The sequence below is a fragment of the Rhinopithecus roxellana genome, chromosome 21, assembly GCF_007565055.1.
Source record: "Rhinopithecus roxellana isolate Shanxi Qingling chromosome 21, ASM756505v1, whole genome shotgun sequence".
Taxonomy (NCBI): domain Eukaryota; kingdom Metazoa; phylum Chordata; class Mammalia; order Primates; family Cercopithecidae; genus Rhinopithecus; species Rhinopithecus roxellana.
The window spans coordinates 4,909,759-4,933,521 of NC_044569.1; the positions used below are offsets into that span (position 1 = coordinate 4,909,759).

The 23,763-nt window shown below is 42.3% G+C and overlaps 2 protein-coding genes across 2 annotated transcripts in view; one reads left to right on the forward strand and one right to left on the reverse strand.

The window, feature by feature from the left end:
- Positions 1–23,763, forward strand: part of ANKRD62 (ankyrin repeat domain 62) — a 301,061-nt gene that overhangs the window by 94,297 nt on the left and 183,001 nt on the right. The window lies entirely within an intron of this gene.
- The window catches only part of LOC104671817 (piezo-type mechanosensitive ion channel component 2-like), a 101,599-nt gene continuing 85,882 nt past the window's right edge, over positions 8,047–23,763 (reverse strand). The window contains 9 exon segments of the mRNA XM_030926209.1: positions 8,047–8,299; positions 9,195–9,378; positions 11,716–11,795; positions 14,245–14,373; positions 16,682–16,854; positions 18,139–18,231; positions 18,589–18,777; positions 21,168–21,315; positions 22,726–22,884. Of these exon segments, the coding sequence (XP_030782069.1) occupies positions 8,047–8,299; positions 9,195–9,378; positions 11,716–11,795; positions 14,245–14,373; positions 16,682–16,854; positions 18,139–18,231; positions 18,589–18,777; positions 21,168–21,315; positions 22,726–22,884 (1,408 nt within the window).

Below are 23,763 nucleotides of genomic sequence, written 5' to 3' on the forward strand. Positions count from 1 at the left end.
GGAGCAGGGCTGCAGCGGTGGCCAGGCTCTGGTGGTGGCCAGGTGGTAGGAGCCTTGTAGGGAGGACTGATGCATTGAGGGCAACAGCAGCAGTGGTTGTATTGGCATCGTGCTACTGATGGCAGCAGCAGCAAGTCTGGGGCCAGGAAGGTGTTGTAGGAGCTCTGCAGGGCTGGCCCGGCCTGGCCTGGGGTGGGTAGGAAGCTGTGGGTGCTGTATCTCAGACCTCTGTGGCAGCTGTGGAGGTGCATCTAGGGCAAGGAGTCCTTCCCCTTCTCTTGCAGGATCTGTAGGGCGCCCTCCTCCTGCTGGCACCTGAGCCAGGTGGGAGTGGCTGTATTATCTCACTCTTAAAATTTAGGGGATGACTATTTGTGTATGTATCTGCTTGTCTTTTGTTGATAGTCTTGTATGTTTTCAAATTTCATATTCTTAATGTTTTATGACTTGTTTTGTGACCTAACATATGGTCTGTGCTTGAGAATGGCCCATGTGCTGAGGAAAATAATGTGTGCTCTGCAGTTCTTACAGGCCAAAATACTCTGTAAATATGTATTTGATCGCTTTGGTCTATAATTCAGATTAAGTTCATTGTTTCTTAATTTTCTGTGTGGAAGATCTGTTCAGTGCTGAAAGTGGGGCACTGATGTGTCCAGCTATTATTGTATGGAGCTCTAGCTCTCTAACTATGGTAATATTTCCTTTATCTATCTAGGTGCTTCAGTGTTGAGGGCATATATATTTACAATCGTTATGTCTTCTTGCTAAATTGACCCCTTTGTCATTATCTAGTGGCATTCTTTGTCTTTTCTAATAGTTGTTGTAAAGTTTATTTTGTCTAACATAAGTATAGTTATTTCTGCTCTCTCTCTCTCTTCTTTTTTTTTTTTTTTTTTTTTTTTTTTTTTTTTTTTTTGGTTTCCATTGGCAGGGAATCTTTCCCATTCCCTTATTTTCAGACTATGTGTGTCTTTGGAGGTTAAGTGTGTTTCTTGTAGGCAACAGATAAATGGGTCTTTTTTTTTTATCCATTCTGCCACGTATGTCTTTTGATTGGCGAGTTCAGTCCATTTACATTCGTTGTTATTATGGGTAAGTGAGGGCTGCTCTTACTATCTTGTTTTTTGGTTGCTTTGTGGCCTTCTCTTCCCTTTTGTTCCTTCCTGTCTTCCTTTTAGTGAAAGTGATTTTCCCTAATATGCTTTTAGCACTGGGTTTGACACATGAAATCATAAGAGGAAATACTGGAACACTATTGATATTATTAGTCTCGCAGCTCCTGAAACCATCTCCAGCAATCTTTCTCTGCCCCTGAACATGGAGTAAGGGCCTGGGTGCCCCTTATTCAAAGCAATGTAGACTCTGAGAACCAATCATTTCTGGGCACTGTTTGTACCAAGTGCTTTTATGCCAAATCTAACTTGGCCAATATAGTTTCAGACTGTTTTCTCTGTGAAATTTAACGTATTCTTCTCTCGTTCAGTACTGTTCTTATAGACTCTGTGTAGGGGAATTCTGGGCCGGTAAAGGTAGTGCTTCCTAGGCACAGTTCTATCTGGTTTTCCCTGAACACCTTAAAGAAACTCCAGTGGGGTCAGGTCCGCGATGCTAGCATAATTGCTGAAGTTCCTCTGTCTCTTCGAACTTCCCTCCAGGACATTCCCTCCATGAGCCTCTCTCCCCTTCCTCACCATCTGGTTTGCTCTGATGCCTACACCTGCCGTGCTTCTGGACGTCTGCGACAACCCTGCTGCAAAGGTCTCAGGTACAGAACTTAGTCTTACGTGGAAGAAAACACAGGGCTTCCCAAAGGTCTTACTGCAGGCTTAAACTGTAATGGTGTTAGAAGTATAAATACTACAAACTTAGAAAAGGCCACATCGTAAAGGATAATGATTTAAACATTTAAGATACTAATATCTTTGCTATGGACATTCAAGGCAACCACTGTCTTGTGCTAGTGGTTCTAGTCCATTTTCAAACTGCAAACACAGAGAAGCAGCCACGGGAAGGATGCCTTTGAAGATCCTCCAAAGAACATCCCGCAACAGAAGGCCTGATGGAGACTGCCAGTGAACAACAAGGCCTCTGCCATGCTGCGGCTCTGGATGAACATCTGGACGCCGTCTCACATGCAGCCTAGAAGCTGAAATGTAATACTCCAATCTGCAAAGCTGAAGAAATGTGGAATGTTTAAATAAACTTCTAAATGATGAGTTCTCTAAGTTTGCAGCATTTATACTTCTGATTTGGGACACACTGTAGATAGCTCAATACCGAGCTATATATCCAACCCAAAAGGTCAGAAGAAGAATACTGAATAACACAAAGAAGTGAAAAAAATAAGAAAGATAAAAACAGATTTATAAACTAGAAAGCAAATAAACAACAGAGGAAAACAGTACTCTGAAAATCCTAATAAAATAGGTTGAATAATAGGCAAGTGTGTTCAAAAAAATATGTGGGAATATAAGCACAGGTACCTATGTCTTAAGATAACACTTTAATTAAGAATAATATTTTAATTTTTAAAAATGCCCCTTATTCAAAACCAATGTAGACTCTGAGATCCAATCATTTGTGTGCGCTGTTTGTACCAGGTGCTTTTATGCCAAATCTAACTTGGTCAATGTAGTTTCAGACCGTTTTCTCTGACAAATTTAACATATTCTTCCCTCATTCAATACTGTGCTTACAGACTCTGTGCAGGGGAATTCTGGGCCGGTAAAGGTAGTGCGGCCTAGAGCTTGGCACTGCCTCAGTCACTCCCTATCGCCTCCCCCACAAACAAAAGAAATGCAGATGAGAACTAGACCAGGACAGATCTGGACTCCAAAGCATGACAGGACACCTGCAGGAGAAGCCCGTCACAGGTGGGAGAAGAGAGGAACGAGGACGGTCTTCCAGGCAGAGCTGGGGTCAGTTCACCCACACAAGAGATGGCCCCTGGACCCTAGAGGATTTTTCCCCATGCTCATGGGTGGGTGAGGGGCTGCGCAGGGCTGGGCCTGTGAACTCTCCAAAGTGACAGGTTGAAGCTCCCTCCCAGGACCAGGCCCTGTGCTGCATCAGCCCTGAGAAGAAGCTGCTGGGGAGAGTCCCTGCGGTGCAGACGAGTTGCTACTGGGAAGAGAGGGCTCAGAGTGGGCGGGGACAGAGCGGAGGTCTGAGGAAGGAAGGGCGCACTTGGGAACCAGTAAAAACCACAGTGGAGGGGCCTCCAGAGCTGCGACGCTGGAAGGGCTTCCTACCCTAACATCAGGGAAACAAACGTCCCCTGCAAAGGAGCAAGAGAAAAGGACTGTGCCTCGATCCAACACCAAATGTGGCTGGTGAGAAAGATTAAGGGGCGGGCTTGTGGCCTTTGAGACTGTCAAAGTTTGCCAGAAAGACATGCTCACCAATGGGTGGAAACCATAATCCAGTGTTTCAAAATGAAGTAACATAAATTCAGAAAAAATAGAAGACCTGAATGAACAATAAAAATCAGAATTAGAAAACTCAGAAATGAGTTAGCATTCAGGAAATTAGCAAAAAAGTAAAACATGGTTTCAGAAGGGATGACTCAGTCAGAAGGACAGTAAAGGAACAAATGCCACAGATACGGCAAGGCAAGGGGTCGCCTTACTGACTGGGCTAATCGACCCAGGTCAGCAGAACGAGGAGGCTGTTGCCACCCAGCCGGGCGGGAAGAATATGTTGGTGCTCAGGGGATCATCCCTCTTTGGTGCTTGGTGCCTCATGTGAATGACAAAGAGGCAAAGCTGCAGCCAGGACCTGAAGAGAGCTTGAAACCAGGACCTTGGGCCCCTCAGCTTCAGGGTCTAGCTGACCCCGCCAGGGTTGCTGGCCAAGGGAGAAGAGATCTCGTAATGGTGCCAGAGGGATGGCTGATGAGTCTCACTCTGGCCTTGAAACCAGCTGCAGGTGGGCCTGTAGCTCCTTTCCCTCTGCTCTTCCCTTGCAAGAGAGGTAAGGCCTCACAAGCTTACTGTAGAAGTCAGTGTCCAAGAGTAGACAGCGATGGGTAATGCAATCTCCTAGGATTCCCTCTGGACTCCCACATGCCCATGGCTGGCCCTGTCCCTCAAAGGCAAAAACCCCCAGCCTGCAGGGAGGTGCCTCGTGAAAGGTTAAGTCCTTGCCCAGGGGATGGCTATGACAATGGCTTGCTGGTATGGGATCCAAACACCCCTGGCTTAGCTTGGGATAAAGGGAGGGCTACCCCAGCTCCAGGGCTCAGTGGCAACTGCAGCTTCTCTCTGCCTGGTCCTGCCTTCCTCTGTGACCTGTATAACCTGTGATCACTGCCCGAAAATGACCTCATGTGACTGTGTCTCAGAGTTTATCTCTAGAGAACCCAATCTAAGGTAGCAGCAGGCTGCTTGGCCCGGGTGGGCGGCCTTTGAGCCTTAGCATGTTGTTGTGCAGAGCCTGATGATCCCTGATGGTGTCAGATAAAGGAGGCTTGAGGAGGGTGAGAGACCCCTTTGCCCAGGTCTCCCAGCCCCACAGTGCTGGGCCAGGACCAGAAGCCAGGCTCTGGCATTCTCTGTGTGATTTCCAGTCCGCACACGCAGTTCTGGAAGGAATGCCTTCTTTGGCCAGCACTCTTTCCTGCAATATGTTCCTCTCTTAATGCATCTGGAGGCTTTTGCCTTACACCCTGCAAATTGTTTTCTTGAGGAATATTTCAATTCTGGTATCCTCTAATCTGTACATTTTCTTCTCACGAGCATTTTCCTATGCCTCATCTTTTCTTTTTTTTTTTTTTTTTTTGTATTTTAAAATAAATACTTTTATTTTATTTTTTTTTATTTATTTATTTATTTTTTTTTTTATTATACTTTAAGTTCTAGGGTACATGTGCATAACGTGCAGGTTTGTTACATATGTATACTTATGCCATGTTGGTGTGCTGCACCCATCAACTCGTCAGCACCCATCAATTCATCATTTATATCATGTATAACTCCCCAATACAATCCCTCCCTCCTCCCCCCTCCCCCCTCCCCATGATAGACCCCAGTGTGTGATGTTCCCCTTCCCGAGTCCAAGTGATCTCATTGTTCAGTTCCCACCTATGAGTGAGAACATGCGGTGTTTGGTTTTCTCTTCTTGTGATAGTTTGCTAAGAATGATGGTTTCCAGCTGCATCCATGTCCCTACAAAGGACGCAAACTCATCCTTTTTTATGGCTGCATAGTATTCCATGGTGTATATGTGCCACATTTTCTTAATCCAGTCTGTCACAGATGGACATTTGGGTTGATTCCAAGTCTTTGCTATTGTGAATAGTGCCGCAATAAACATACGTGTACATGTGTCTTTGTAGTAGACTAATTTATAATCCTTTGGGTATATACCCAGTAGTGGGATGGCTGGGTCATATGGTACATCTAGTTCTAGATCCTTGAGGAATTGCCATACTGTTTTCCATAATGGTTGAACTAGTTTACAATCCCACCCACCAAAAAAAGTCCAGGACCAGATGGATTCACAGCTGAATTCTACCAGAGGTACAAGGAGGAGCTGGTACCATTCCTTCTGAAACTATTCCAATCAATAGAAAAAGAGGGAATCCTCCCTAACTCATTTTATGAGACCAACATCATCCTGATACCAAAGCCTGGCAGAGACACAACAAAAAAAGAGAATTTTAGACCAATATCCCTGATGAACATTGATACAAAAATCCTCAATAAAATACTGGCAAACCGGATTCAGCAGCACATCAAAAAGCTTATCCACCATGATCAAGTGGGCTTCATCCCTGGGATGCAAGGCTGGTTCAACATTCGCAAATCAATAAACGTAATCCAGCATATAAACAGAACCAAAGACAAGAACCACATGATCATCTCAATAGATGCAGAAAAGGCTTTTGACAAAATTCAACAGCCCTTCATGCTAAAAACGCTCAATAAATTCGGTATTGATGGAACGTACCTCAAAATAATAAGAGCTATTTATGACAAACCCACAGCTAATATCATACTGAATGGGCAAAAACTGGAAAAATTCCCTTTGAAAACTGGCACAAGACAGGGATGCCCTCTCTCACCACTCCTATTCAACATAGTGTTGGAAGTTCTGGCTAGGGCAATCAGGCAAGAGAAAGAAATCAAGGGTATCCAGTTAGGAAAAGAAGAAGTCAAATTGTCCCTGTTTGCAGATGACATGATTGTATATTTAGAAAACCCCATCGTCTCAGCCCAAAATCTCCTTAAGCTGATAAGTAACTTCAGCAAAGTCTCAGGATACAAAATTAATGTGCCCATCTTTTCTACATGAGCTACAATTTGCTTTCTGGAAATTTCTTGTTGACTTTTTTTTTTAAAGAAAGAACTCACAACCAGATGTGCACCGTGATTCTTTCTGCTGTTGGGAAATTAGACCTTCGTGCAAGAGTTCCACTAAGTGGTTTGAGTTTATTGTTGCAGTGACGGAAGTAGTTTATCTCCGCAGGGGGAAGCGTGCTGGCTTTCACCGTGTAAGAATAAATATGCACTAATTAATTCTGTACAAGACACAACATCATTTGAAGTCTGCTACTTTTTTAAAGCTCCGTATTCACTGTAATAGTTTCCTTTTTGGAAATTATTTATTAGTTGTTTTCTGTTTAGATGAGGAAAACAAAACAGAACCAGCAAGAAGTGGATTCTTATTTCAGTTGATTAAAAAAAAACTGTACACTGTATCAAAACAATCCATTTTCTATTTCATGCAAAAAAGCAAAATAAGGAGTATTCTTAAAATGACTTTGCAGGATGTGCTTTATTTTAAGTCAGCCCTGAACCCAAACTACACAGGATCAATTTTTGACATATTCTAGACCATTCAATGATTCTTCTCAGAAACTGTATCTTAATATGGAATGAAAACTACATTTAAATCATAAATTTTTCATGCTACATTGTTATTTAATGAAGAGGTTGTATTACCAATAATAATAATTTAAGAAAAGGCCATTTTTATTTCCCCAAGCTCAATATACATATTTCTTTCGTAATTATGAACTTAAAAAACCCGTCTCAGATGTAAAAATGTGAATTGGAATACGTAAACTCTTTGATAGACCTGAAAAACAGGAAGGAAAATGTCACATACTGGAAACCCCTTGCCTTAAATCATGGAAATGGGAAAAAGCACGTTGAGGGGCGGGGAAGGCAGCAGAGCGGTCCTGACCTCAGTTATTAAAGAGTTACAAAGTATTCCAGGTCTCACTGGGCCGGCGTTTTTTATTCTTCTGCCTTACGTCTGTTTGCACAGGAGACCGCAGCCTTCCAGAACGGTTCCCCTCATTGAAGCCGGTCACTGCTGGACCACAACAAAGCAGGTGTCCACACCATTTGTTTTGCTGCTTTTTTTTTTTTTTCTTTTCCTGAGAAGTCAGTCACTGGTGTTTAATGGAAAGGTATCTTATTAGTCCTTGGTTAAGATAAGGCAGTAAGAGTATCACTAATGTTATGTTTTTGCTTAGAATGAGGCTGATCCTTCCACTGGCGTCTTCATGGGGAATTAGTTCCCTCTCTTTTGCCCCTAGAAACACAGGTAGGAGCTGTCTGCTCCCTATTGCTGTTGCATATTCTGAGTGTGTTGAAGGCTCATCTAGTCTCATCACAGCAGCTTCCCCACTGGGGATGGAGCGCTGTATATTGCATTATAGCATCTCTCCAGGAAGGGCACGGGCCCACAGAGGAAACCACAGGCATCTTTCCATCTGACTCCTCTTCTGTTTCTCTTAGGGACGGGGCCCATACATGATTCCTTCACATGGTCAATCAGAATGCAAGACACTGTTGACTAAAACATAAAGCAAATAGCCCTGATTTCAGAGAAATGGAGTTACAAATAACATTTTCAACAGTGCCTTAACTTGCAAGGTAGCTTTTACTGCAAAAGGATGTCAGTTCCTTTTGTCTACCTGTCAGAAGAGAAGCAAACCATTTCCATTGAACTAGAAATGCTTAGCTCTTATGAGAATATTGTGCTTTTAAAAAAAATTCAAATGGTAACATTATTTGCAGTCTGTGTTCTAAGGTTTCAATTTGTTTTCTCTCTAGTCCATTTGATCATTGTCTCTGGTGAGCGATACAGGAATATTAATATGGCATAGAGATCTTCTTCTAGTTCCAGTTCTCCTGTCTCTCGAACTAAAAAAATATCTGTGCACAACTTCAAAATTCAATCCACATTTGGAAGCTCTTCAAACATGATGGAGTGAGAAATCCCACTGAAGAATTCTCGGACAAATTTCCCAATCACAAGCACAACGGAAGTATATAATCGCATAATACTGAAAAAACAGTGAGTAGAAATTGCATGTATCAGTTAAATATAGTTAATAAAGCATGTCTAAAAGAAAAAATATTATTTTGTCTCAAATTCCATAGAAGAAATAAGCATATCAAATCTCACATTTTTTCCCTTTGGTTAAAAAGTTGACTTTTTATAATAGAATTATTATAAATAGAAAATAGAATTATGTATTACAGAACTGTTAGAATTGAAAAATAAAAGTCCTTTACAATCTCACACTCTGGAAATAATCAATGCCAACCGTTTCATGTATGAATTTCAGGTGGTTTTATTGCATATATTAAATGCATAAATCATATATTTGGTAGAAATGTGATTATATATGATTTTCTGTGGCAGGCTCCATTCTTTTTAGCAATACTGTCTCTCAGATTAATTTTTTATCAAATTCTGGGTGAAAATCATTTCTTATGAGGCTAACTTTGAGAAATATAATACTTTATATTTGTGTCTTGTGGGGATGTGCATATCCTAGGATTTAAGCATCAGAACATGATGCAATGGTTCAGAAGTTCAAAAGTGGGATGTCTGATAGATCAATCTGCTAAGGATTAGAAGGAAATCTAAGCAGAAAAGTGGTATTTCCATGCAAGTTTCTAAACGTAAACACTGGATTGCATTAAACTGTGCCATAACAGGAAGACATGGAGTGAAGAAGCCATATGCCTGGGCTGTGAGAGTCACACTGGGCATTTTCATCTCTTTGGGACTCTGGTGCCTGATTTTTTGAAATGAAGGACCAAGGACTGTGCATTTTAATATTGAAGCTCTAAAATTAGTGAATTCTAAGAAGATTAAAGGTTTCCCACTCTCAACTTTCTATGATACAGAAGTAGACTCTTGTAACTGTGAATTGTTCAATGAGTCCTTACCCATAGCCAGCCAGGAACCCCAGACTTGGGGGACTGACTTTGTCATTGAAGACCACCAGTTCCAGGGCCTGACAGTTCGGATTGTATATTCTGTTTCCAGTCAGGTTGAGAACCCACCACTCACTGTTATATTTAGTTGTATTGTCTCTGGACAAAATGATGGTAATATCCATGAAATTATTTTCTAGAAGGGTAGAAACACAAAATCAAGTCAGCATGAGAATTTTAGGATTTAATGCAAAAATGTTTTCAGATGGCAAGATCTGGTTACTAACGGTAGCACAAGGTTCCAGGTTGAAAAGGATGCATGGACGTGCTAAAAGCGGGAATGGACAAGGAAGAGTGGCCCTGGGTATCCAAGTGATTTTTCCTTTTCAGTGAGAGAGGTCAGCTGCTGTTGCTACATGGGCACGGCAGCGAAACCACAGGGCACAAGTGGAGGATCCACCACCTGAGCGGCTGAGCTGATAATCCCAAATGACTCTGTAGACACTTAAAAAACCACATCGCTGACTTGTGATCGAATCAACCAGTCCATTCATCTTAGCAACATTTGCTCAATGTCTCATGGGAGGAAGGCACTCCATTAGGTGCTAAAGGGCTCCAAAACTGCATATAACATTGTTCCTTATCTCCATGGGAAAAGACTATGTACATGAGTACAATTTATGAGCACATGACAGCCACCATAGGACCAGCATTGACAAGCTCTGTTGGCTTAGAGACACCACTTCTGGATAGCATGCTCCATGGGTGCCTCACAGAGCAGATAACTTCTGAGCTGAGATTTGCCGAGCGAGAACTTCAATAGGTGAAGCTGGGTGAGGAGGGAAGCTCATTTCAGGCAGGGTGATGGGACACAGCTCAGCAAATCTCTGAGAACCATAATATCGGGTCAATAATTACTTTTATTGGAGCTTAGGGTGAATGCAAACGAGCTGTAAAAGATACAGTAAGAAGCCTGTAGTGACATTGTATAGGTCTTTTCAAGAAGATTCCACTCCTGCCAACGATACTGGTGCTTCCCCTGAGAAACATGGTGGTGACTATAAACTAAACTCTGTGACGGTGGGAGCCACATCAGCATCATTTCATACTGAATTCCTAGATCACGGGTGTCCAATCTTTTGGCTTCCCTGGGCCACACTGGAAGAAGAATTGCCTTGGATCACGCAGGAAATATACTAACACCAAGGACAGCTTATGAGCTAAAAAAAAACAAACAAACAAACAAAAAAATCTCATGTTTTAAGAAAGTTTACGGATTTGTGTTGGGCCATATTCAACACTGTCCTGGGTCACAGGCAGCCCATGGGATGCGGGTTCGACAAGCTTGTCCTAGATGGTAGGAATCCAAGAATGGTACTTGACAAAAAATGTCTATGGCATGGAGGGATGAATCAATGAAGAAGAGTAAGGCACAGTATGATCCTGCTAGAGCCAAAGTCCTTATCAAGGAAGAGGGTGAACCATGCAGAACACACAGGAACAGGAGGAATGTTGGTTCTGAAGTCGGGAGACAGCTGTAAGGAGGAAACACAGGAGACTGCAGCACAGCGTCAGCTCAGGAAGAGCTTGTGGAGGGACAGAATTATTTCCTGGGGAATGACTGATTGTTGAGCAATCTGCATGCCCAGATGAAACATTTCTACAACTATTCCTGACTGAAAGGGAAATGGCAAATTTCTTAATGCGTCTTGCAAATACCTTGCAAGAGATACTTATTTACTGCTGAGGAAGAAACGTGTGTGATATGGAGCCTGGTCTTTTGCCCATCCCCAGGGCCCTCCACTGGGCCTCTACCAGGCCAATCTCTGTGTAGCTTTCCAACTCTTCACTTATGTCTGCGTCTTTCTAGCTAAACACAGCAGCATGGAGCCCAGGCTCCAGTGCCTGGCCTATTGCCTAGTACGTAGTGAACGGCCCATGTTGGAGAATGAATGACTGTGTGCCAGATAACTGCACTGGTTTTCCACGTTGTCCAGATCTATACATCTGCTTCTGGTTCAAGTCATGGAATCAAGCAATTCTTGATAATTAATAGAATCCAGAAACACGAATTTATACCATCCAAGTTATATTGGGAAAATTAAATCACTAAAGTGCCTCTAGTGATACTTACTAATTCTTGGGCGGAATCAAGTGCATTTCATGCTATCTTTTTACTGTTCTTATTGTGAGGGGCAGACATATTTAACAATGTATGAGGCAGTTTCCTGTCAGTAATCTGGCTGCTAATAGAAACAAGTCTATAATCTGATGAATCAGTACTATAAGAAACTTGGTGTGAATTTAAGTCAATCAAGTTCCATATCAATGAAAAAGAGAAAATGAAGAATGTGGGTCCCAACTGAATGAGTGACTCCTTTGGGCTAGTGAAGGCAGGCAGAGGTTTTATACGTCTTGTCACACAGGAAGAGATAGCTAAAAAGTAGTCTGATGAAGGCCCAAACACACACTGTTGAAATTGAATAAAACTAAGATTGAAAACAATTCTGAAACAAATTTTTCTCATTCTTACCAGATAAAAGTTGCTTTATAGGTTTTGAGTTAGAATCACTAGGTGCTTTCACATAATATGGATAAATCTTTTCTATGGTCCTGTACATTAAGAAAAAAAAAGATATAATTACATTTTAATTGTTTTACCCATCTAAAATTGATTTTTTATTGTTATTGTTGACCTTGTATCACCAAATAATGGTGGAAATTTCATATATCTGTACAATGTGTAGACATCATAATTTATGGGTTCCTATTACAATCAAAACTCTCTGATGTGGAGCAAATTCACTGAGCTTTATCTGGATCTGCATGTAAGTCTGTACAACAAGCTGGGTGATGGCTTACAAACAGCCACAGGCCTTTTCCCAATTCTGCAGCTTGTTTCTGAAGCTAAGGGGCACTCTTTCTTACTAAGATCATCTAATTCTTAACCATACCATTGAGCACATTTCAAATTTTAATTTTTAGATTTTCAAACATATCTATAATCAGGCTGATATGGTTTGACTGTGTCCCCACCCAAATATCATCTTGAATTGTAGCTCCCATAATCCCCACGTGTCACGGCAGGGAATGGTGGGAGATAACTGGATGATGGGGGCAGGTTTTCCTCCATCATCATGCTGTTCTCGTGACAGTGAATAAGTCTCATGAAATTTGATGGTTTTATAAAGGTCAGTTCCCCTGTACATGCTCCCTTGCCCACCACCATGCAAGATGTGCCTTTGCTCCTCCTTCGCCTTCCGCCATGATTATGTGGCCTCCCCAGCCATGTGGAACTGTGAGTCAATTCAACCTCTTTCCTTTATAAATTACCCAATCTCAGGTAAGTCTTTATTAGCAGTATGAGAATGGACTAATACACAAGTAGACTGCATGAACTGATCTAGAGGGGAGTGAGAGGTGAAGAGAGATGGTGGCCTGGACCTCGAGTGACCTCTGCCTCCCACAAGCCCAGTGCCTTGAATACATTCTTGAGTAGACACGCCTTCTCATCTGGGAAGTGATGGGAAAGGAACTGACAATCTCCAAGGGCCCTTCAACTTTAGTGAGTTGCAAAACATATCTCAATCTGGGAATACTTCTAAGGCCTGCACCCTGGTGATCTGTATATTCCATGCATTACAATGGGGCCAGGGCAGTCTGGAAGACAAAACTGAGGGCATCACTGGTGGATGCCTGAACTATTATGTTTAGCAGTTTTAGATCCATATCATTTTTTTCTTGCTAGTTCGTATATTAGAATCTAAACATCTCAGCTTGCATCTGTTGGAAGTGGAGTACTTAAGTGGCAACATAATATTTTGAGATATATAATATTTTTTTCCCAAATTTCCTTTTAACCTTTGTACTCCTTAACCCTGTATGCTCTATCCCCATTCAGAGACCCAGGGGCAGGAATAACAGTAGAAAACGGTCTCACAGGGTCTTTGCCTGGCTTTTGGTGATTATGATCAGAGAAGAGCAAGGTTTGTCATCCAGAGATGAGATCAATACTTTTTGGGCCCGGTGGACAGAGAGTGGGAGGAGAATGTGCTTGACACTAGTGGCTCCCTAAGAAGGAACCTTGAGCCCCACCTCCTTCCACTGAGGGTGAACGAGTGAAGTGGGTGCCCACGATCAGGTGGCAGACACGAATGACAAGAGGCTTGGGTCATTTTAGTGCAGTCCCATGTCACATTCCTGAATAGGGCCCTTAGAGGCACCAAGAGCCCAGTACCCCCAGGGGCGAATGAGGTACCACTGGGCACATATTATATTGGGTCAGGTGAACCCAGGTGGACCTGCCGGAGCTCCCACACCTCCAAATTGCATGAGAATCAGCTTGATGATTTCTAGTGTGCCCCAGAATGGGTCCCAATAGCTGAGGGAGACAGCTACTCTGCAGACTGAAGACAGACCTGGAAGAAGAATGTCTCTCTCAATGGAAGCCCAGTGGGCCAGCACTTTCCATGCACTGATGAGCTTCCTGGAGCCTGGCACCATACAAACCCTCATTCATTTGTTTTTTATTATTTATTTGTTTATTTTTTTTGAGATGGAGTCTCGCTCTGTTGCCCAGGCTGGAGTGCAGTGGCGCGATCTTGGTTCACTGCAACCTCTGCCTCAAGGGTTCAAGCGATTCTCATGCCTCAGCCTCCCGAGTAGTTGGGATCATAGGTGTGCACCACCACGCTTAGCTAATCTTTGTATTTTCAGTAGAGACAGGGTTTCACCATGTTGGTCAGGCTGGTCTTGAACTCCCGACCTCAGGGCATCCACCTGTCTCACCCTCCCAAAATGCTGGGATTATAGGCATAAGCCACCACGCCTGGCCCAAACCCTCATTCAGAACATAGACATAACCCTGGGGACAGTGGACAGAAAACTCCACAGCTGAGATTAAGTTTCTCTAATCTTACAAAATGGGGCCTCCAAATAGAAATTAACTTTGTGTTACCAAAGAATGAAGTTGCATTCCTCATACACATGAATCTGTAGATGGACATTTTGGACCAGGTGCATATACTTAACAAAGCTCTATTAGTAAGAAAAATAAACTTACACTGGTGTTTTTGAACCTTCTGTGCTGTTGCCTGCAATCATTTTAGCGATATTCTTTCGAGTAATATTTTTAAGAGGAAAAGAAAGCTTATCTGTTGCTATTTCCGATTTTGCACCCAGACTTAAGTTTCTGCGAAGAAAAAAAAAAGCTTAATGTCAATGATTATTCAGAAGTCTGGAAAAGAGATTTACAACATATTTAACTCTTAATGTGATTAATGTCACCACGTTTTCATTGGGTCCACAATTGTCAATCCAGACCCTTTCGGTCTGCTTCACCTCAACGCTCAGCTTCTTAGACAACTGAGTTAATAGAGCCCAAGGAGGCCACAAACACTTTTAAAACAGAGTCGAAGATGAGAAAGAGGAGGAACCTGCTCATCAAAAGAGAACCCATCTTGATGTTTTAATATGAGTTTCTAAAATATTCTTTTATCAACCCAATGATGTTAGTCTCCATGATGATAAACAGACTCCATGTGTTAAAAAGAATATTCAGTCAGAAATTGAATTTTAATTGTTTTGTTGGTTTCTGTTTTTTTTGGTAGCTCTTTAAAGAAAAGGCTAGAAAGTAAATTTTTGGTAATTTATACAGAGTTGGACATGAGGAATTTGGGACCCTGAAAAGGAGAAAATGGGATTGACAGAGTTCTTTACATTCTGAACAGCCCCACTTTGAATTTTTTAAAACTATTTCCTTGTAAATTTTAGATGCTAGAAGGAATTCTTCTGTAACTGTCATGCTTCTTTCTTAATTCTAACGAGTCGGTCTCATGGACCCAAATGAACCTACTACTTGCTTGCCCAAATAAACTTGCTTAGGGTTCTAAATCTCAAAACTGTGATGAAAGAACTAATTTAATCAACTGGTGTATTATGTTGAGGTTCCCAAAACTGCATCACTAAACTATTGGGCTTTGGATGCAGTATTCGGATGTGAGAACTTCTGCTAAGATATGCTCTTTCTGCCAACACAAGGAAAAACAAAGCAGGGGCCACGTGCTGGCCACTGGCTCGGGCTGGGCAGAGAGGACTCTCAGGAAGTCTCTCCCTTCGGAGACGGCAAGCTGCCCTCGCATCTCACACTTGGGAAGGGGGTCAGGTAGGACTTCCCCAGTATTGGTGGAATGCAAGTGATAATCTGGGCCTCCAGAGGCTGCAATTTCTTTTTCTTTTTCTTTCTTTCCTTTTTTTTTTTTGAGACGAAATCTTGCTCTGTCACTCAGGTTGGAGTGCAGTGGCATGATCTCAGCTCACTGCAACCTCTGCCTCCCTGGTTCAAGCAATTCTCCTGCCTCAGCCTCCTGAGTAGCTGGGATTACAGGTGTGTGCTACTACCTTCTGGCTAATTTTTGTATTTTTAGTAAAGACGGAGTTTCGCCATGTTGGCCAGGCTGGTCTCAAACTCCTGGCTTCAAGTGATCTGCCCACCTCGGTCTCCCAAAGTGCCAGGATTCCAGGTGTGAGCCACCGCAATCAGCCTGAAATTTCTTTATCATTAAGACCAAACTTCACCCTTTCGTGGAAGTTGTAGAATTCACCCAGACTGTTTCATTTTATAAGTCATCACCTTGCCTCTCTTCTCTCTACCTCTGTTTCTTGCTCACAGAACTCACTGCCAGCCTCTCTTTAAAAACTAAAGTTATTATCCAGAATAACCCAACATTAAAATATGAAATTTATTTGGATTTCAGTTTAAAAGGAGCAGGATATTGATTTTTTTGAGATTTATAGTTACATTCAAATTTTTTTTTTGCATTGAAAAAAGTTTAGCTTTTCTGAAACCACATATTAATTTAAATCAACTTTCAAATCACTTGATGCTCTGCCTTCATTTCTTAGTGTTTATGTGAAAGCACATGGTCAGTTCTCGCTGCATCAGAGCTAGCCTTTCTGTCTCCAGTGGGCATCATTCACTTCCTTTTCCACGGAAGATTATGGACAGTGAAATGTAAGATGCATGAGGAAAATCTAAGTGGAGAGGCTCCCTGTGGTAGATTTATAATAGTAATGTAAGTGATGCACGAGGGAGGTGTTCAGAGTAATACTCTTTTGCATTATAGTAAGAAACATTTGAAATTTAAGTGTTGTTTCACCAATTGTACATTAAGGTAATAAAATACAATGGATTTTGAAATGCAAAAATAAACAACAACAACAACAAACCCCAAAACCAAAAAACTAAAGTTAGCTAAAAACAACAAAAAAGGAAAACTAAGAAGTTCTTAGTCTGGTTAGTGATTCCTAGGCAAGTCATTATTTAATAAACAAAAATGTTAGCTTTGGCATTGAAGGTAAGTTCCCAAGGCGGTAATGACAAAGTAAGATCCACATTAATCTAAAGTTTCCATTCTTCCATCCCACCACACCCTCCATCCCCCAACTCCATGTTTAGACTGGGGGAAGGGATAAATTATGCATGGAAATACAGTAACTACCTCTGAATACTCCATGAAAAAACAACAGAGAAGCTACTATTGGTGTCCAGGAGTTCGTGTATCATTTTCTGCTTACTGGGTGGGCTGATGGTCCACAAAGAATTTGAGTTTCCTTCCAGTTCTGCTACTGTTATGTCTTCTTTTTCATAATTTTCCAGAAATTGCATAGCACCCTGTATGTGCACAAATGCACATGCATAAATAGATTATATGCATCATGCTGTATAAAGAAAGCAGTTACTCTTCCTTTGAACTGGCAGTATAGAAAAGGTTTCTCCCTTTGAAGGGAATATTTTTATAATGGATGGTCTTGAGTATTCCATCGCACTAATTTGGCTTCCTTACCCACAGGTATGGGCAGTTTCCAGTTACATTACCCAATCCCAGCGGTTGCTACCATCAATACAGCTGTGGAACCATTCCAGTTAAACAATAAAGGAAAAACAGATAATTTAGTGTCATTTTTCCTTTCCACTAAAAAGGAAATTTATCACCTATCGGGGAATGTCCCTCTCATGAGGGAGACCAAACTTAACCTGCTCAGGACATCCCAGCCCTCTCTGAAGAACTGCTCATTGTTCCAGATTAGTGTTGACCGTGTGCATTATAGGTGATAATTTACAGAAGAGAGAAGCATCTCCTTCCTATTCACTCTCTTCAATAAAAAAAACTATTTGTAAGACAAATTTTAATGATGAGGATTATGTTATATTTTTTAAAGTGTGGAATATAGACAAGAGAATAACATCAGCCACCATCCTGCTACCAGAACATCATCATTGTTTTAAGTTTTAGGGGATGTATTTCTTATTTTTTGTAATTTAAAAAATAATAGCCTTTTTAAAATTTATGTTTTAGCTTGAGAAATTGTCATGTCATTTATAGTCTTAGTCTCTGTAATGAATTTTTTAATTACAAAATAAGTTGCTTAGAAAATCTTTGGACAACATGGTACGTAAATAAAATGGAAAGTAGAAGCTCCTTCTCCCACTATGACCCCTCTAGGGTATCCAGTGCTAATCAAATTCATTTAATACATCTGCCTTAATTTCCTCAACCAGCTCCTGTTTGCTGAGCCGCAAATTGCCTCCACTTCTGCTAATACAGAGAAGGCACTCATAAGCCAGTGCCTAGATAGAGCTTTCTCATATTTTGAATTACTTCTTAGGACAGATTCCCAGAGTAGACCTACTAGTCAAGAGATGAATATATACTATAATTTAAAAAGTTAAACAATTTTTAAAATAGATCAATATTTAAATGTTTATTACCACTAATGTTCAACAACAAAGACATAACTTCTTAGATTATCAAAGTGAATCTGCTGTATGTAACTGATCAACCCTGAAAAGTCCTTCTTCCCACCACCTCAGGCCATGGCAAAGCATTAAACAACAACGAGTGAGCTCCCCTGGATGAGAGGTCTTCATAGAAATCTACTATAGGGATTTACTTACGGTGTCCCTAGAAAAAGCTTGTATAAATTTATTAAAATTCTGCTGGTCCATAACTTTCAACTGGCTTTGTTGGGCACTCATTGTGAAAATAGGCTGGAAAACAAAAAGAACAGTGTTGTCAATATTCCCCAGCTCTTCTCTCCATCCTGAGTCAAAAGAAAAACATTTATGTAGGATATTAGCCCATTTATGTAGGATATGTTTATCCCATGACAAATGGCATCCAAGATCTCTTTTTGGAGTCATTATTCCCATGCTCAACACCAGAGGGGAACTAGTCTCTCAATGTCTTTGGCGCCTCATTTCATACATCACGTGTTTGCTGAGCACTCAGAATATGGACAGGACAGCGGGGTCAGCAGCTCATAACTAAATACCCTACAGGCATCTATCATAAAGGAGTGTGGCGTGGGGCAAGGCTCTGGTAGGCGGGGTGTGCACAGAGATCACCTGATACCCTCCCAGGGTAATTGTGACGGAGACGTCCAGGGGCTGGTTGATGACCCCAGCCACAGATTTGATCAAAGACATGAAGAGAAGAGGAAACCAGACAATGCAGATGAGGAGGACGATGATCATCCCTCCCATGCCGTACTTCACCACCTTCTTCTTCTTCTGGCCCCGCGGCTGAGGGTATCTCTGCAACACAGAGTTCAGACAAGGCTCAGGCTCGGGTGCTTTCCCGCAGGCAGCGGGACTGGGGGATGGCGAGTGCTCTCACTGCGGTGCTGGGAACATGGATTTGCCCTGAATCTTCTCTGTGTGCTCTGACATGGTGACAGCAACCTCGTCCCAATCTCGAAACGAAGTTAGGTAGTGATGTGAAGCTGTCCTGAGGTCGCTCCAGCACCCCCTGGTGCTTCCACAGGGGCCAAGAGGACTTGAGCGGTCTTCTCCCTTCAAGACTGTGGGTGGGTTTTGCTGGTGATGAACTCATGGACCAAGGAATCAAGTGTCCGGCCGAATGAACCTTCTGGTTTTAAGGGATTATGCGAGAGAAAGATACTTTACTTTCAATTCCTGAATATTTAAAATCTGTGCCTTTCAATTGACCCTTCCCTGCCCTTGGAGGGTGGAAAAACATGATTTTTAATTTAATTAATGATATGTGTTCTTAAAGACAATGTTGTTCGAGTCCTAAAGTAAGATTTGTATGGGACAGGTGCAGTGGCTCACGCCTGTAATCTCAGCACTTTGGGAGGCTGAGGCGGGTGGATCACGAGGTCAGGAGATCGAGACCATCCTGGCTAACACAGTGAAACCCCGTCTCTACTAAAAATACAAAAAATTAGCCGGGCGAGGTGGCGGCGCCTGTAGTCCCAGCTACTCAGGAGGCTGAGACAGGAGAATGGTGTGAACCCGGGAGGCGGAGCTTGCAGTGAACTGAGATGGCACCACTGCACTCCAGCCTGGGCGACAGAGCGAGACTCTGCCTCAAAAAAAAAAATAAAATAAAGATTTGTATGATGAGAAAAGCCCCCTCTGGGCGCTGGCTTCAGGGAATGGGGAGGGGCAGGTGCGTGTTGCAGGGGCTCACTCTCCTACAGGAGCCCGTGCACCGGTAAGGCTGGGGACGCTTCTGTTTACTTTAATAGAGATTCATGAAGGGCCCACTAAGCCCCCTGCTTAGAGACTATGGACAAGGGTAAGTTGGAGCTGTGCTGTCTGGCATTGAGCTGCTCCTGTTGTACATGTGTGTTCTTACTTCACTGTTGCTGCTCCATGACCTCTGTCCTTTCAGGGTTACCCCTCAGGCCAAGCTACATGCAGAACATGGGGTCAACCCCACTCCCCAACGTGGCAGTGTGATTTATCTTCAGGAGGGTTCCATTCGTTTCAGCAGATTAAGATAGGAAAAATAATCTACCATTTACCCATAGGCACTAGCTGCAGATTACAAACCAGGAGAGAGGCCTGGGACTCAGTATAGGACATGACTACAGTGGCTTTTACAACCCATAAACACAGAGACCACAGTACAACAGGCCCCATCACTGTAACGCTGAAATTCCCAGGGAAAGCTGCAGAACACACCAGGAATCACACGGAGGAGCCTTTTTCGAGGAGGGTATTTTGAGATGAGAAAGAAAGACATTTCATGCCACCCCAGCTAATGTTTGTTGGGTGTTTCTTTTTTTTTTTTTTTTATTATACTTTAAGTTCTAGGGTACATGTGCATAACATGCAGGTTTGTTACATATGTATACTTATGCCATGTTGGTGTGCTGCACCCATCAACTCGTCAGCACCCATCAATTCATCATTTATATCATGTATAACTCCCCAATGCAATCCCTCCCTCCTCCCCCCTCCCCCCTCCCCATGATAGGCCCCAGTGCGTGATGTTCCCCTTCCCGAGTCCAAGTGATCTCATTGTTCAGTTCCCACCTATGAGTGAGAACATGCGGTGTTTGGTTTTCTGTTCTTGTGATAGTTTGCTAAGAATGATGGTTTCCAGCTGCATCCATGTCCCTGTTGGGTGTTTCTATTGCTCTTATGCAACTGACTCTTCTTTCATATATTAAACTTTTGAGAAGTGCAATAAATAATAGTAATCTAGACATATTTAAACCTTAACATTCAACCTAGCAGAATAAGCAGATATTTACACTTCAATTTTCTTTGCACAAAGAGGTTAAATTGTCCATCCCTCTTCAAAAAGTGAGTCAGAAGTAAGCATGAGTCCAAACCACTACCAGCCCCACTTTTCTCTACAACATCACATTCTTTTCTGCTCCCAAAGGAGCCATTTAAGAGTTTTTGGGATATATCAAGCAATATACCATTTTTAACAAATAACTACAATATGATGTCGCCAAAAGAAGAAAGTATCTGGATGCTATTGATGACTATGGCGGCAGTAAGTCTAAAATTCTCAACTCTAGTTGGTTGGAAATCACTGGGACATTTATAGGTTGAGATAGTTTTGCCTCATGCCTTCATTGTGAGCAGAAGCTCACATTCATCTTAAAACCAGCCTATATCTAAGAGAAGTAGACAGGAATAAGGCACATCTCCTGGTTTCTTACCTTCTCTGACTCCCGCCAACACTTCAGGATGAATATGTGGGCATAGATGTCCTCCACACAGATCCAGCTGGACAGGCTCAAGGTCGTGTCTGTCCACACCCAGTCCATCACTGCCCTCAGCTCAGTCAAAAAGGGCACGAGGCGAAACCTGGTAGGAAACACATCTCGTCAGAGAGACATTTGTAGGTGGCCCCCACCATCCTGCTCACCCGGGAGCTCAAGCAGTTCCTTACTGCTTTAACCTCATGACTCACAAAAAGTTCTCCTGGTGACCCTTCCAGTAAAACCCAACTTGGAACACAACTGCTTTTCATTTTATAAGTGGAATCTATGGATTTGTATTTTTTCATTCTTTTCCCTTTCTCTGATTATCATAACCAACTGGGATCTCACTTTTAAATAAGTGTGAAGGTGACTCAGCTTCTTTCATATTTATTTGTTCATGTTACGAGACTCTTGGCCATGGGGTGCTGAATGACTGTGGCTCTGCTGCTGGATGAGTGAAGCAGGGGTGGTGCACCTGGAAGGTTAAAGATGAGGGCAAATGGATGAAGGCAGAGGGAGGAGGAGAGGTTGTGGGGAGCCAGGGCGTGAGGCCCCTCAGCCGCAGGACTTGCTGGAGTACCAAGTTGATGGTCTTGGCTCAGCCTCTGTGGTTCAGTTGTGTTCAGAAGGGATTGGCCTGGACTCCTCCAGGCTCTGAAGAATTTTCCTTGTCTCTTGACTGACACAGAGCGTCTCCCAGCCTGGAGAACCTGGGTTCTCCCAGGGCCCTCACAGCAGTGTGGATCGCCACTCAGCAATTCTCCCCTAGGCTGCCTCAGCCCTGTCACGTGAATATAAACCCAATCCCCGGAAGAAACATCAGGCCCAGTCACAGGCTAGCACTGAATGAAACACGACCCTTCCGCGCTTCACAGCATCTGAAGGCGTTCAACACCTCTTCTGTCGGGTTGAGGGGAAGCCAGCAGTGCCACGGACTGTCTCACTTTTTATGCCGTGGTTTAATTTGCGAGAGAACAGAGGGGAGATGCTCCCGCTGATCTTGTCACATAAAACAGCACATGTGCTTTGAGTGGTTAACTTACTACATGAGCACACAGGTCATGGCATGCAGGTTGGTGTTTGGCAGAAAGAATGCCCCTCTTCAATGGAGGAACTTACTGAATACAAAAAATTCTAAGGATAATTTGGAATTCCCAAGGTATCTGGAACAGTCCAGGCTCCAAATACTGTGTTCTGTTGTGCCCAGAAGTATATAAATACTTACAGATCATGTATCCCTAGTTTTCCTTCTCAAATATTATCACAGTAATTATGCAGGATCCTAACCCATGTGGATGAATGTAGAACAGCACCCGGACAGGCTCGTGGCAATGAAACACAGAAAGGTGTTTCAAGAGGCAGACATCTTCCTTTGCCAGCATTGTAACAGTTCCACAATGATTCCCACTGCTGAATTCGTCCTCTCCCCCTTCCTTCCCAGGTGGGAAACAAAATGCCTTTCCACGGCTATTCTTCCCCCATCAGTGACTGTGACAATGCAGAGCGTCCCTACCCTTGGAATAAGAAGAGGTTGACGTAATTGTAGCTCTTGGTGAGGAAGTTCCCCAGGACTCGCGTTGGGTAGCCGCAACGGATCTGGTAAGCAGACAACCCGAAGTAAACGCACTTCACGAAGTACCAAAGCTGGGCAACCAGGTTCTGGCTGAAATTCCTAAAATGTAAAAGTACAGAAAGTGAAGAAATGAAATACTCTTCTGAACCAAAGGGTGGCAGTGTTGAATTCAAACAACAACAACAGGCCAACAGAATTTCCCCTTCATCGCTCAAACTCAGTTCTAATAAACTGTCTACACATAGTGGATCACTTCAAAGGCAAAAGGTGGGATTAAAAAACTCGATAATTAAAGCGATTTCCTGTGAATGGTGCCTTCAATCTGTCTTATACCGTTGTTTAGGCCATCATTAAAATAAATTATTGAGCGAATTTACTGATAAAAATTTTCTCACTATGTAGATGATGCAGCTACCATAGTCCAAATTAGGCTCCTGAAAGAAAAAATCTATATACATTATATATGAGATATATTAAACATATATATAAACACCCACACACACACACACACACACACACATATATATAGACAGAGAGAGAGAGGATCTATAATTTAGAATATGTAGGAGAAATAATTATGATAGGTGGACTCTCAATGTCTTTTTATTACACATTATAAAAATAGGTAATGGATTAAAAACTCTGGAAACACCTGAATTTGGTTCCAGTTCTGCCTGTATGTCATGGGGTTTGTTTTCCAAGCCATCATTTCTCAAGGCATCAGTGTCTTCATTTGACCATTCTTCCTAGTTCTGCAAATCTATAACTCCATGACCTAACCTTTATTTATTTTTAAAGATTTCATCAACAATACAGATGGTAGTCTTTTCTCCAGGTGAATAGTGAGGAGACATAGTATTGTACAGTTCAGGACTGCTAGCACAGACTCGAAAAAAAAATTAGTAGAATTAAATTTCACACTAGAAAAACAATTTAGAATATTAATTTCAAAGAATGATGAGCTATAGGACCACTTTA